At 38.1% G+C, this 15932-nt stretch overlaps 1 protein-coding gene across 18 annotated transcripts in view; it reads left to right on the plus strand.

Moving 5' to 3' along the window:
* phldb1b (pleckstrin homology-like domain, family B, member 1b) overlaps positions 1-15932 on the plus strand; it is a 152785-nt gene that overhangs the window by 18761 nt on the left and 118092 nt on the right. For 16 of the 18 annotated variants that reach the window (XM_041799904.1, XM_041799859.1, XM_041799882.1 and 13 more), the window contains exon 2: positions 11259-11363. In XM_041799904.1, the coding sequence (XP_041655838.1) occupies positions 11301-11363 (63 nt within the window). In that variant the 5' untranslated portion in view covers positions 11259-11300. Of the gene's footprint in view, positions 1-7992; positions 8057-11258; positions 11364-15932 lie in introns of those variants that run through there. The other 2 variants (XM_041799865.1, XM_041799993.1) reach the window with 2 other exon arrangements.

A 15932-nucleotide genomic window follows, 5' to 3' on the forward strand; every position in this document is an offset into this window, starting at 1 on the left:
ATCTACACCAACAACCACTGGAGAGCACAGTTATTTCAGTTGCATTTAAAGAGACATGCACCAAAATCCAGAGGCTGTTTAGAGGTGGTTTACACAGGGTCAAAAATCTTCTCTGGTGCTTGATTCATATTATATTCTGACCATTGCATGGTCCAGAAATTTCATTTAGACCCCTGGGGACTGCTTTAAAAGGAGGGCAAGGGATGAGACGTATCACCTTTAAAAGCAGTCCCCATTCAAACAGACGACAAACTTTACTAACTTAAATGAATACACGCTTTAGATAACAACACATTCTGTTTTGAAACTGTGAGCATATTTCTTTATGCAGAAATGTTTTGGTGTCACTTACAGAAATATTTGTGACTTGATTTTGACAAGCCCAGCTATCCCACTGTAGACAGTGGAGGATTCAGTCCCCTGGCTGTAAGAGGATGAGGATGTTCTCGTTGTGAGTAGATGAAGATCCTCTGCTGGGTGTTGTCAGATTATGGTTTCACACAGACGTGTTGTCTGCGAGCCGCTCTGCCTCCTCAATGTGCCATAAATTCACTTTCAGCTTTGAACTTCATGTGTGTTCCCTTTGCAGACATGTTTAATTTATTTTGTGGAGTTTTAATGATCTTGCTGTTGTTGTGAAGTTGTGGAACACAAATCAGTTACATTACTTAACCACTTATCTCAGAGATTTTGCAGCTGGAATCAAGCTGTTTCTTCATCTCTCGGTTCATTTTCAGCATCACTTTAGATTTTTTCACTGTTAGGACTTACAGATTCATACACAGCATATTTTCAGATGGTTGTCTTGCCTGGAAAAGAGCATGAAGTGAATCCACCCTTCTTCCTACACAAATTTTTAGCATTTTTGTGGTTTTCATCTAAAATCAGAATGTGTTATTTAGCTTGGCTGCATTCAACAGAGAAAAACAAAGCCAAAAAGACACACAAAACAAACAAACACCAAAAAAACAAAAAACAAAATGAGAGACTTGTGTTGGAAACTTAAACTTTGGCAAATCTTCTTAAGTGTCTTTAACGACCCCTGTGAATGCTACTGACATCAAGACACATGCTGTAAACATTTCTGCGTTTATAATAGGCTGCAGAGAGTTTTGAGGTGTTCCTCAGCTTTTGGCGCCAGCCTCAAGTGGAAAAGGAACTGCAGGTTTATGCACGTCCATGTCGCCTTCAACTTTAAACACAGAAGGTTGCAGCTTGCTTGAGAAATGTCTCCATGCAAAATTCAATATTTTCAATTTCTCATCTTTTTGTGTAGCTACTATGCTCACGTTAGAGCAAAGAGTGAATTTGCAGCTGTGCATGCAGAGTAGAGGTCCGTATCTTGTAAAATGTGAATGGGAATGTGACTCAGTTTTCATAGATCCACCGGTGATACCCTCAAGGCAGGCTCCCAGTAACCCAAGGAGGATTTGGAGTGACTGAGACCCCTTGTTTCTGCTCAGAAGGCAGTAAGATATACATAAAACAGATAAAATAATAACATTAAAAATAAATTAAAAGAACATAAATAACACATCAGGTGTTAAAACTCAGATATTTTACCATTTCATAAAACAATTAGCTTGCTTTGAATTTGATGGATCTAACATGTCAATAAAGTAGGTACAGGGCCATGTTTACTGTTGTGTTGCATCCCCTTATCTCTTAATGACCAGTGTTGTGAGTGATGTGACCAGTTTCTAGATTTTTGGGGGATGAATGTTGTCCCATTTTTGTCTGATGTAGGATTGTAGCTGCTCAACATTTCTGGGTCTTCTTTGCTGGATTCTTTGTTTTATGATGCTCCAAATGGACTGGACTGGAAGCAGGCCAGTTCAGCACCTGGATTCTTCTACAGCAAAGCCATGCTGTTGTGGTGGAGGCGGTATGGTTTAGCATTGTCTTGCAGAAAAATGCAAGGCCTTCCCTGAAAGAGACGTCTTGATTGAAGCCGTTGCTTTGAAACCACTATATACTTTTCAGCATCGATAGTGCCTTTCCAGATGGCTACGCCGCCCACACCATAGGCACTAATGCAACCTCATACCACCAGAGATGAAGGCTGTGCACTGATACCAAGCTTGATGGTCCCTCTCCTCTTTAGTCCACAGGCGTCCAAGGTTTCCAAAATGGTCAGTAGTCAATCCTGCATTGGACTGGATATGAATGCATGAACCAGTTTTTCAGAATCAGATTGAGACATGAATGACCTGAGTTTAGAAATGTTTTTTAGGTGGTAAAAGGCTGTTTTGGTAATGGCGGTTATATGATCTTGGAAGTTTAGATTTTTGTCAATGATAACACCAAGAATTCTGACATACTCACTGGGCTTAAAAGGAAGTGACCCACAATCAGGATTTCTCTTTTGTCGTTAGGTTGGAGAAAGTTCTGGGACATCCAGTGGTTTCTTTCATCAAACCATTTAACAAGATTATTCATGGGAGTAAGATTATCAGGGAAAATTGAGACATACAGTTGAGTATCATCAGCATGTGAGTGGTAAGAGAGACATTGTGTTTTTGGATTATGGAACCAAAGGGGAAGCATGTAAAGACTGAATAAAATATGATCTCCTCTTTGCATGATTCAGCTTTAACTTTCATTTGTGGATGGTAAAGGGAACTGCATTGACAGAAGATGATTTCTGGAAGTTATCCTGAAGCCATGCAGGGATTTCCAGTACAAAATCATGCCTGTTTTTACTGCAGGGTTGCCTGAGGGCATGAAGATCGCAAGCATCCAATATTGACCTTTAACCTTGTCCCTTGCCCAGAGAGATCTTCAGATTCTCTTCATCTTTTGATGATGTTATGCACTGTAGATGGTGGGATATTTAATGTCTTTGCAATTTTAAATTGAGGAACATTTTCTGGAACTATTCTATAAATGTCAGATACAGCTCTTCCAAGATTGGTAAACCTCTTCTGATTCTGAGAGACTTTGCCTCTAAAATTCTCTTTTCATGACCAGTCATGTTACTGACCTGTTGCAAATTATCTAATTAGTTGCAAAACGGTCCTCCATTTTTTTTTTATTCTTACCGCTTACTTTTTCATCTTTTGTTGCCCTGTCCCTCCTTTTTTTTTAAATGCCTCCAGGCTTTATCAGAAGAATAAGCCAACATACAAAAACTAGGCTACATGTAGTATCTGGTTTAGTTTCAGACTCCAGAGCTCAGTGGTTATAAAGAGAGTTTCTTACCGGATAAAGACCAGACTGTTATTTCATGTTTCAGGCACTGTCTTTACTTGTCCCGTTGTGTGCTTTAACATTATTTGCTCACAAACCCTTGTCCGGTGGAGCTCCATAAAGCAGCCAGGTGTTTTTGCAAGGAGCTTTATGGCACACCTGAAAAGCCTCAATGCCTCTTTTTCCTATTTTACTTCTTTATAGGAGTTATCCTTACTTTAAGAAATAGAGACGGGAAAAAGCAGCTCTAGAATCTCTTTTGTAATATATGAAATAAATAAATTAGTGTAATAATATCCATGCCTATTGAGCCGAGTGAATCATAGTTGATAATCTGGTGAATATTTTCCTTTAAATGACCAGGTTCTCTGTGTCAGAGATGAGACTCATGGATATTAAACACTCTGGTGTTGAGCAACATATCTGCCTTTGGACTGAGTGTTTAGATGACTCTGCTGAGTTTTAATTTAAAGCTACTGTTTGTCCTTAATCCAAACTCCAGCTCATATTTCAACAACTGTTGTGTAAAAGTATGATCCCCAGAGGATTAGTCTTTAATGTTTTTGTAATGCTTCCATCCAGGCCATTTATTCCTCCAATAAACTCTCCAAAAATGTTGGGACATGGCCTAAAAGAATTCATTTTTGCTTTCAGGAAGATGAGCTGGTATTTCATCACTCCGTATTTATTCTTGATATTTAATCTTTAATCGCAAAGTTTTGACTTTACAAAAAAGTTTTGGTAACACTTCAGAATAACTGCACACTTTTAGCATGAATGAAGCGTTATTATTAATCTATATGTCATTTGACACTGAGCCATAAAATCTTTATTGATGCACTAGCGCCTTGGTCCTGGGATTTCGGGATTTCGGGGGGGGGGGGGCAAGGACCTGTCTGTTCTGAGGTTGTTAAAAGTTGGTTCACTCAAGCTATCTAAAATCATTATAAACTATATGAAAGATTCATACAGTGATCTGTTGGTAATAAGACTAGTGTTTTGGGCTCTTTTGGTCGGCTTTAAATGGTGAAAACAATTCAAATAGGGGTGTATTTTTGATAGCAATTTGTCACTTTTTTTCCGTGCGGGTCCTGGTGGGCCACAGCTATTCCTGGATATGTGAAAGGGGGGGCTCCATTGAAAAGGCTGGGAACCACTGTGCTAGTTTATCCATAGTAACCCCAACCCCTTTAATAATACCTAACTAATAATTCACTAATGAACCCAAAAAGCATTTTTAGCTTGGTTTGCAAGTGATACATGAATTTGTTGAAAATGTTTTATAAATGAAAAGTCAAGGATTTACTTGGGCTGTTTACATTAATTGGCAAAATTGAAGTTAATCAGCGAACTTTAGGAGCTGCAGATGGAAAATATGATGTGTTCAGGTAACCTTAGTAAATTAGACAACTGTATTCTGTGTTATGATGTGTTACATAAAAATGGGAAAATTTATTTTTTGATGAGAAACTTCAATAAATACAGTTTGAATATGTGTTTATATTGAGGGATATACAATTGATGTGACAGACTGAATCATAGCTTTTAACTCAAGCACTACTCAGCTAAGACCACTTGTAGTTTAAATATTTGCCCTTATTTTGTCTTTCCATCATATACAATAGCTTTCCAACTTAAACCTACTGTTAAAGTTCAGGGGTGTAGGTGGAAATAATTCACTCATGGCAGTATTTCATACTGTTTTCTGGTAAGTTAATACAACTTTTCTGAAATCATAGAAAGATCTTTTTACATTATTTTTACAGCAGATGCTACAACATGACCACAGTGGAAAAACAACCAGCCTACAGCTGCACTTCACCTTTTTCTAATATTTCTACCTTTGTTTTGTTCTGTTCCCATCCACATTTTTATGTACCATCTAGTTGGCAGCCTGTCCACATTTCTGCATTCCAGCTAAATGGAGGAGCCTCCCTCCCTCCTCTCATATCCCCATCAAAAATTCCCTCGTGTGATGAGATGCCTGCTCTGCAGGAAACAATGCCAGCCTTTCTGCCCTGGCATGAGAGGGAGAGAGAGAGACAGAGAGAGAGGGAGAGACAGAGAGAGAGGGAGAGACAGAAAGATTGAGAGCTCTTTGTGTGTTGAATTCAAGTTTCTGCTTCTGAGAGAAAAAAATATGCTGATGTCCTGAGAGAGGGAGCTTTGATGTTGTGGGAACCAACCATGGACTGTATAAAACATGGACATGGTCACAGTGATGTCACCTGTAGGCTTCTGTAGAAGCGTTTTGAAGCCTGGCCCAGATGGTCACCATATTGAAAATGCCATTACTATAACAGGTAAAGATGCAGGGCTGAGGGGCGTCATAAGTCCCCCGACTATCAGCCACAATATGTCTTAGACTAAACATCAACTGATTTATTATAAGACTCACCCCTTTACACTTGTACAAATAGATAAATAGATAAGCTCTTAAGACCAAAACTACCATTTTAACTAGGCTGTAAACTTTTTTTATTTCTGCAGTATAAACGACATATCAGAATGAGACCTAAAAAATATATAATGAAACGATAATATATCATACTGTTTTCTTAAACAGGGCACTAGCTGTGTAACTGTTACATTGCCCCATCTCCCTCCGTCTCTCTCTCTCTCTCTCTCTCTCTCTCTCTTCCTGATATCCTGTTTTTCCACTGTCGTCCCTTTCCATATTAAGGCAAAAAGTCCTAAAATAAATGAAAATTCATATTCTACATTCTTCAATATTTAAAGGGAAGGGAACTAAACTCCAGAGTTTTGGCTGAGATGCATCAACTTCGAAAGTCAGTGTATCAGCATATACAGGGTTTGGAGGGCAGCAACATCACGTCAAGATGAGAAGTTAGAAAAGTTCAGTTGTTTGCTGTTTTGTGGGAAGAACTTAAAAGCTGTGGTTTCTTCCTGTCATTTTTGCTCCAGTTGTATCAATCGCTGTCAAAATACCTTTTCTTGAAAGCCTCCTCTTTACTCAGGAAAAATTGCTCATGCTGTCCTCGATGCTGCAGATGCTTCAGTTTTTATCTAATTTGTTTATTTTGCAGCTTTCATTACTGAACACCTTCTCACAGAAGTCTCACTGAGGCCTCCTCTCTGTTTTGTCATAATCTCAAGTGGACACAATTGTTGGTAACCTTCTGTTAAAGAAAGAAAACCCACAATGGTCACTAAAATAACTTGAAACTTACAGAAGTAATAATAAATAAAAATGTAATGAAAATTAACTAATGAAAATCAGACATTGCTTTTAAATTGTGGTTTAACAGAATCAGTGTAAACACAAACTAATGAAATGGGCTAAAAAAGGCTATAAGACCATCTCCAAGCAGCTTGATGTCCCTGTGACTACAGTTGCACATGTTATTCAGAAGTTTAAGGTCCACGGGACTGTAGCCAATAGACTTGGCCTCAACAGGAAAATTGATAACAAATCCAAGAGACGAATGGAACCAAAGAGCCCAGGAAAACTTTTAAAGAGATTAGAGGTGAACTCCAAGGAGTCAGAACACACCAACCATCGGATTTAATGGAAGACGCCCAAGGCAGACTCCACTGTTGAAAGCAAATCATAAAAAAGCCAGACTGAAATTTGCCAAAATGCATATTGACAAGCCACAAAGCTTCTGGAAGAATGTCCTTTAGACTAGTAGTTCTCAAGTGGTCCAGCATCAGTACCCACAAGTCTGTCTTGCAACAAATAGCGACCCAAGTTTCCAAAACATTTTCAGCAGGGCATGTTTATTCAATTGAATATGTTGAAGTTTGTAGTATGATTGGACCAAAATGCATGACATGAGAAAGTGGCAGAATTGAAAAATTTTATACCCTCTTTCCCCATTATTATGTGATTTTTTTTTTTTTTTTTTTTTTTGCCAATTTTCCAGATATCTTGAGAAAAGTAGCTTTACAAAGTAGCTTTTTTTTGTTGCAAAAAGTAAGATAAATTAATTGAAATAATTATCAAACATTTAAATTTACCCTATTTCAAAGTGAAACAGGGTAAAATAAAAGGTATCAGTGCATGCCTAATAAGGGCTTCAGGACTTTTGCCACTATTTTTTTATAGACCCTCTGAAAACTGCCCTGTGACCCACTTTTGGGTCCTGATCCACCAGTTGAGAACTGCTGCTTTAGAGTGACTAGACAAAGCTGGAGCTTTCTGGCAAGTCACATATGCTCTATGTTCACGGCCACAAAAATGAAACACAGAAAGAAAAGATCACCGTACCTACTATGAAATGTTATGCACTAGGACTGCTTTGCTGCATCTGGCACAAGGTGTCTTGAATCTGTGCAGGGTACAACTAAGCGCCCTGATCTAAGTCCTATTGAACATCTGTGGAAGGAGCTGAAACATGCCGTCTGGAAGGCATATTTTATCAACAGCTAATTGTGGTGATCTGAACTGTGCAGAAACTTTTCTTCTTCTTCTTATCTGTATTTCTCACCTGTATGTTAATAAACCGCTGTAGTCATCACTCTGTCAGCCTCCTCTTCTCTTTATTCCTCCTCCTCTCTTTTGATCACAGCTTACACACTGAACCGCACACACACTGGCTTACACGCATGTCTCCCTGTTATCTGGGACTTCAGGGCAGCCTGCCAGTCAGGAATGTAGGTCTTAGTTTAGTGAAGCAAGCAGCAACAGGTCCAGACCGTGAGTGCTGGTTTGTTGAGGAAACTGCACCGCTGAGTTTGGACAAAAGATCAGGACAAAGACACAATCTGTGTTTGATGGAGAGACGCAGTGTGGAAGACAGAAATCAGTGATAGAGGTGTCCTCTTCAATCAGATTCACACTCAGCAGTCTGGAGCATTTACCTTCACCATGGAGGCTGTGCATTTACTGGACAACTGGAGAAAGGTAATGAAGACATTCAGAGACACGTAAACATTGAATTAAACTCACTTTGCATGAGGAAGGAAAAAGCCTGTAGTCATCTGCCTCCAAAAGAGCTTCTAATTGCAACATTTATGTTTATTTTCTGTTTAATTTACAGTTTGAGGCTACCTTTAGGGCCGATTCTGTCGGAAGTGTAAATATAATGATCTCTCAGCGGTGTTTTGTTATCCTGAGGCAGACTACATCAGAACCTGTGCTCAAAAACACTGAAAGCATGCAAATGAATCTGGGTGCACCTCTGATTCTCTGTAATGATGTGTTTTCTAACTTTACCCGGCGTTTTCCTCACAACCAACAGCTTCTCATGTCTCGTTTAATGACTCTAAAATCGTTTTCTCACTTATGCTGTTAAACACAACACCGTTATAGACAGGGAATATATTTATAGCTCTTTGTTCAATGCTGAGTCGGTGGAAAAACCCAAAAATAACTGAGTAAGAAGGCAGGAATTTTTTGTTTTCATAGACTGAGAGACAACAGTGCAGCCAAGGTGGATGACTTCCAGATAATGCGTCAACTACCAAGAGATTTAAACGTGTGCGTGTCAGTCTGTGTGTTACTTTCTCAGAGTGTGTGTCTAAAAGTTGATTACCATCTGCTGTGTGCTGACTGCATGAATCACACCTTTACATGTTGATGTCTAAGATTACTGAATAGGAGAATCCCGCCAAATATGTGGCAGTTTCACTGAGAATATTATTAAAAAGTTTGGAACATTTTATTGCTCTTACTCTTCATTGGTGTGTGTTTTTGGATCATTAAAGGGGGGACATGAATGTTACCTATAGAGGAAGTCTGTTTAAATGAAGCCAGAAGCAGCTGTGACATTACTCTCTTAACCTCCTTAGACCTCAACTTTTGTTTGGAATGCATTTTAAGTTTTTCCAATTATTTTGGATCAGTAGGACCTGAAAAGCCCTGGATCAGTTTTAGAGAATCTGTGTCGGCTAGGCTAACAGTTACTGGGGGTCAACCAGTCAAAAATGTTGTCTGTCAATGAAAGAGGGAAGGTGGAGTCTTTTTGATGATTGCCACAAGGTCTAGTTCAGGCCAAGCATCAACAAAATCAACAAAGAAAGCTCTGAATTTATTGGAAACTTTCCTTTTACAAAATCCACACAAATTCCCTAAAATTCTAAGAAATTAACTCAAATATTTGTGAAAATTCATACATAAATTTGTAAAATATCCTATAAAACTTTACCCTAATTTTATTAAAATATTCCCAAAATGTTTCAGTGAAACTTTATCATAGAGCCCAAACCCAGCCTTAAAAAAACTTCAGATTCTATGTGCATTCCCGATAATTTTCAAATACATTCCCTGATATTTTAAAGCAGATTTTTCCTCAGATTCCCATTAAACTCCCCAATTTTACAAATTCCTCTCAATTCTGTGGAAGTCATAGAAATGTCCTCTAGACTTCCAAATTTCCCCCAAAATGTCTGACGAAACTCAAAATATGCGAATATATCCTCAAAATTTGCACGTCATACTTTCCAAGCAAATTCCCCAAAATAGCTAAACAAATTCCGTAAAATTTCCATGAACTTCCTGAAATTTTCATAGTAAATTCCCTCAACATTTTCTACAAATTACTTAATCCCTACTGAACATTCTGGACAATTATCTAAAAAATCTAGTAGCAAAAGTTATAACTGTGTTGTACAAACACCAAGATGTAATGTCCTCATAAATTTAGGGTCTTAGGAAGTTAAGGCTACTGCAGCACAATAAAAAGCAGTAACTTCAGTCCAGAAAACAGCTTTTCTTTAATGACCTTGATCATTACGCTGTATTTTTGGTTCTTAATTCTTTTCTCTCTGATTGCTTTCCCTTGAAATTACAGTCAAAAATGCCCAAAGATGCATTTTGAAATAATATAATCTCCATAAAATAAAGCATCCATGTCTGCAGCAGCATCATATGTTTGTGCTGAAAGCATGAATCAAGCAGAGTACAGAGGCAGCGTGAGGGGAGTCCAGAATTATATGGTGACAATTTTCTCAAAAATACTGCCTAAAGAAAAAATGTATATATATACATTTTGTACAGCTTCTCTACTTTTATTCATTTTTCACGACTCACACAAGCAGAACATCAAATCAGAGCAGCAGAAGACTAGCAACCACTGTTTGCATTCTGGTCAAATCAAAAGTTTTATTATGTCAAAGGTCAGATATTTCCATGAAAGATCATGAATAGGCATGAAAACGTTTCCTACGGAACAACACCTTTTTGTCTAACAAACATAAGCCAGTGTTGAGTTGCTCTATTCGTAGCCACAAGACTGCACTGATGACAAAACAATGATTTCACCTTAAAAAAAACAGAGGTTGTTGGTCTGCCTCTACCTTAACCGGCCCATTTGTTTGTATTGCTGTACGGTTTTATTTATTCTGCTTGTCTGCTTTATTCTGCTACAAAAATATTGTTTTTGTAGCAACAACAGAGGGCAGACCAGTGATTCCTGTGCTCTTTGGGGTAAAAATTTTGTAATGAGTTTGAGCTAAATAAAGCTCTTATCAGTTTTCATGTTCGAAATACAAATTTACCTCAAAGAAAACAGGTTGTTGATTTGCCTCTTCCCTAAAAAGACAGTCTGTATTATTTTGTTTAATCTATTAGCATTAAATTATGATTTTGTAGCATGCAATAACCCAAACAGACCAAACCAGTTGGTCTGTAGCAGACCAGCAGCTCCTGTGCTCTTTAGGGTTAATAATGCTTGTCATTGGAGTCTGGTGGCTTTGGAGACAGTGACGTAATGACTATTTTTAATGTTTAATGAAAGATTGTAACCTTTAGAAAGGGTAATCTTGGCAGTCCTATGTAACTGCTGACACAAAACAATGAAGACACTGATGTAATCATTGTTTCTGGTCTACTTCTGTTGCAATCTTGAGCATTTGTGCTGACAGTATGAATAAATCTTAACAGTAGAGTACCAGCAGATTGTTTTTGGGGAAATCCCACTCACATTATGAAATTTTATTAGAAGTTATTGCAAAAATGTGTAGGCTTGAATCATGTTTATACCTCTAAAGTTATTCAGATGTATCCATATTAGACCATGAGAGGACAACAGACTGATGAAGTCACCAATGACGACTGTTGTTACTCATTTTGTGGCTGATAGCGATGTCCTCATTTCCTCCCTCAGGATCTTCATGTGTCTCAGACAGCTTTGGACAGCTCAGTGGACATGGACCGCCTAAACAGAAACATCATGCCAGAGTGTGGACGGCAAACACACCAGGTGTTACAGGTGAGTGTGTGTTTTTTCAGGTTTAGGGGATTTAAAAGCAGATGAAGAGGGAGGAAAAGGATTGAGAGGCCGATCTTTCTCTGCAGGAACTTTCCTTTGGAGTTTATTTCCATATCGAAGGAGCAGAGTGTAAATGAAGTTTCTGTCCTTGACTAAGAGAAAGCAGCTAGTAGAGTGTGGCTCACTCTGTTTTAACTTCCCTTCAGAGTATTTGCTTCAGCAAATTAAGGATACCTGTAAGAGAAGTGTTGCAGCTAAACTGCACGAAAGATACAGATAAGGCTTACTACACTGAAGCTGATAAATCACATTCCAACTGCAGCCATGTTCCTTTTACATCACACAATGTTATTATTTGAGCATGACGCAAAAACTTGTTTTCAAAGACAACAACTACGGAAAATTTCAGGAAAGTCTGACTAAAGACCACATATCTAAAACCACTCTTCAGGTAAAATACATGCTAAAACTTTCAAAATAGCATCAAATTAAACTTCAGGTAAGGTTTAAGGTAAGGGTTAGGATACCAAAAGTTAAAACACCTGACCTCAAAAACCTATTTACAAAACATTCCCTTGAGATTATCTATCTATCTATCTATCTATCTATCTATCTATCTATCTATCTATCTATCTAAGGCTACATTGCTATGTTTGCTATGTTACCTACATAGTTAATGTAGCAATGTAGTATGAGCTAAATTAGTTAAAACTCTTGTTGCTAAAGCTAAAGCTAATGCATTTAGCTACTGCATTTGTAGTTATGCCAACTGGGTTGCTAGCGTACACACGTTGGCTTTAGTTAAAGCTAACATAGCTAAGGTGAGCCACAGTTCTCTTAACTACTTCTAAACAACTCTATACATGATTTAATCCTGTATTAGACTTCTAACCTTTTCCACATTTTATTCATGAAATGTTGTTTAGTCTTTAATATTAGAAATGTGGTTATTTCATGACTGTAACTGCAAGACTTTATGAATGAAGTAATAGAAAAGGGACATATGTTGCACAAGCAAGTTATATCCCTGAGTCTGAGAGCTGCGGTGTGTAGCTAGACCCCTCTCAAAAATCCAGAGAGAGATTGGACCACATTTCAGGTTAAAAACATGCTTGATAATCCGTTAGCTACCATCAGATTCAAGCTAATATTAGCACTCATCCATTTCCAGGGTAATATTTTTAATTGAATATCATAGACATGCTTACTTTGCCCAAACAACCCATTGACGGTGTTTGAGAGAAACAAAACATGTCGTATTAGGCATTCATCCCCCTGGGGAATAAACTAGGTACCGTAAGCTCAACAGATATTGTTAGTTGTTTACTGTCAGTGGATTCAGTTGGTAAATTAAACTTTTACAGCATCAGGTGAAGAGCAAAAACATCTTTTCAACCAAAAAAGCTTCCAGCGCTGGTCATTTCTCTTCTTTTAATGAAAAAAATGTTGTTCAGTTATGATAAAACCACCACTATAGCTGCATCCATGCGACGGCTGCCATTGTTTAAAGGCTTGCAGCAGGTACCGTTTCTTTCTCCTCAAAGACGCAAAGTGGTCTGGTCACTAGTGATGCATCAGCTTGAAACTTTACAAGACGAGCTGCCTGCTCCATCAGCTTTTCAAGGTTAGAAGGGAAAAATCAGGAGACAGAGAGTAAGAAAAAACATGGACCAAACCAAATTTGTGACTGGTATGACTGGCAGAAACATGTAACTGTGGGAACACAGTCTAATGTTTTAACATGCTTTGATGGAATATGTTTAAATAGTGCACTCCAATTTAGTAGTCTGTTTGAATGAGTTTGTCTTTAACTGTAATTTTATTAGAGATAATATCTGAGATAAAGATCACCAAATCCTAGGTGTATAGGTTTATTTTTATTATTTTTGTTGTCCTGGTATTAAGACAGATGTTGATATAAATCATTGATTTTTACTGGTATCATAATGAAGTTCAAAATTCTGGCTTAATGACAGTCTTACTAAAGAGAGTCAGATGCCTCATTGTTCTTGACTTGGCAGCCACAACAGAAAACCAGAGTCATTAGCTGCGCCTGGGTGTATGTCAGTTTTGTTGCATGTTTCCAGCGGGGACCTTTTCACAAACAGAGAGCGCTCTCTTCTCCTGATAACTGTATCCACTGATGTTAAATGTCACCACTGCGGCTGCTCCGACACATTCTTGGCCCTGAAACTCTCCACAGATGATGGACGCAGGGTTTGAAGCTGAGCCGGTCAGGTCAGGACGCACAGCTGGGACACATCCTGACAGCATATGTTAGCATGCTGTAAAGCAGGAATCTTCACCAGAGTCAGTAATTAGACAGAGCTGGAGATTGGATGTCTGCAAGTCCCACCTGCTGGCTCTGACAATCCTATCAGGCATTAAAGGGAGGGTGTGTGTGTGTGCTGTTCTTTTTCCTTGTGCATGTTTGGGAGTTAAAAAGAACAAGAAATGGAGTCTAAAGAATGATGAGATTAAACTTTAATGGATCCTGTAGGGAAAAATGGGACAATGCTGCAAGTGCTGTGAGGAAATGGGAATATGAATGAGGAAAGAGCACATTTGAGGTTTTTAATGCAATTTATTCTTATTTTTAGAAATAATAAGAATATGTTTTACAAGGTTAAGACGGGAGAACAACAACTACAGCAAACCACATTTTATTTAATTCCAGCTCAAGCAACATGTATAACCAATGTTCGGGCTGTCTCCACAATTTATAACTATGGATTTTTTTTCCCAATTTGCAGTTAAAGGTCCAAAAATTATCACCAGTTCTTCCCTTCCCCTTATCCAACATGTTCATTTACAATACAGCTGCATTTGACTGCAAGAGATTTAGTCAGATCTCCAGTTCGAAATTCCACACATGGTAACAAATAATGACAAATATGTTGTGTGTGGTTTGCAAAAAGATTACAGTACACTCTTACAGTTGAATTTACCAACAACCTGAGCCTGGACTCTCAAAACAACACCTCAGATCAAGCCATAATCGCAAGGCACACCATATTTGTATCCATACAAAATAGACTTAAATATGTGGCAGTATCTTTAGTTGTTGTTGTTTAGTTGTTAGGTGTTTTACCAGCTTCATAAATGTGGATGTTTGCAATGCTCAGGGCTGGAAAGTAACTAATCACGTTTACTCAGATTACTTTAGCTGAGAAGCTTTATTGGCCACTTGTACTTCTTAAATATATTTTTTAATCAGTAATTTACTTCTTCTCGAGTATGTTTTAGCCAGAGTTACTGTACTTTTACATGAGTACAAAACTCAGAGGAGCACATATTTCAGGATTAAACATTTTGGGGTAGATGTAAACTCCCAAATTGTAATTTGAACTACATTCTGAGTGAAAGTTACAGTACATTCTAAAACCATCTTGTTGCATCGTGAATCTTTTCTCTGAACTGGGCTTTATAGAGGTTTGACTTTACCTTGTTGGAGATCTGGTCTCTTGTTGTTCTTGTCAATAGAAGAGGTCATATTTTACTGTATAACTCATCAGCTACTCAATACTTACAGTAAAGTTTTTTTGTGATCAATTTTTTTTATTATTATTTCAAGAAATTTCTCCACAAGAATCTATCTATCATCTGCTATCATTGAGCAGAAGGACATTTGGTGAGAATGGAATGGGTTTGACCAAAATGCGTGCTAAAATATTGCAAACTCCCCTGGGCACTCCCAAACCATATGTAGAAAAGTGCCAATAGATTTATCAGGACATTAACTGCAATTAGGAAATGAGTGCTTTCATTTTATAGAAAGTGTGAGGTGTGTAATATGTGTGATGAATAAAATCAAAGTGAATAACTTGGAGGTTAGGATTCCTGGAAGATAGGAAAGTGTTTTACCAATCGAATTCCAGTTAAGATTACAAATAGTAGATGGTAGGTCCCTCATCCAGAGGAAGCATTGAGTTTTAAAAATGTATTCGTGGGAGTACACTAATTTTAATTACAGCGAGAATTAAAAGAATAAGGACAATTATTCTACCTTTGTAGGTCCTTTTCAACCTCTAAAAATACTTTTGAGTATTCAAAAGACTGTATGAAAAACAGAGGAGCTGACAGTGATCCCCAAATATTTAAAGTTTTCAATGAATGAAATGTTTGGGTATGTTGGGTAGCGAGCCGTCTGTCAAGGGTGTTTAAAGGCAGTTGTGCTGATGTTTCCCAGTTGATTTTATATCCAGAGATCTGACTGAAATTATTGAAAATATTTAACAGGTGGGGAACAGGCTGAGATTTGTTTTGAATAAACAGCAAAATGTCACGGTGTTGTTTATAACAACAGGGTCATGGGAAACCGATTGTCAGATTGCCTGGGGCCATAGGCACTAAAGAAAGAGCGAAAAGCAGGGGGGGGGGAGTGGACAGCCCTGCCGGGAACTTCAAGAAACTTGAAAGTGTTTGGAGTAGGTGTTTCCTGTAAAAACTATGGTACCGTAAGCTCAACTTACAGCTGAAAATATTATAGAAGCCCATGACACATACAGCCCACAGGTAATACCGCTCAAGGCAATCAAATGCCTTCTTTGCAAAGACAGACTGGCATTA

The sequence above is a fragment of the Cheilinus undulatus genome, linkage group 2, assembly GCF_018320785.1.
Source record: "Cheilinus undulatus linkage group 2, ASM1832078v1, whole genome shotgun sequence".
Lineage (NCBI taxonomy): Eukaryota > Metazoa > Chordata > Actinopteri > Labriformes > Labridae > Cheilinus > Cheilinus undulatus.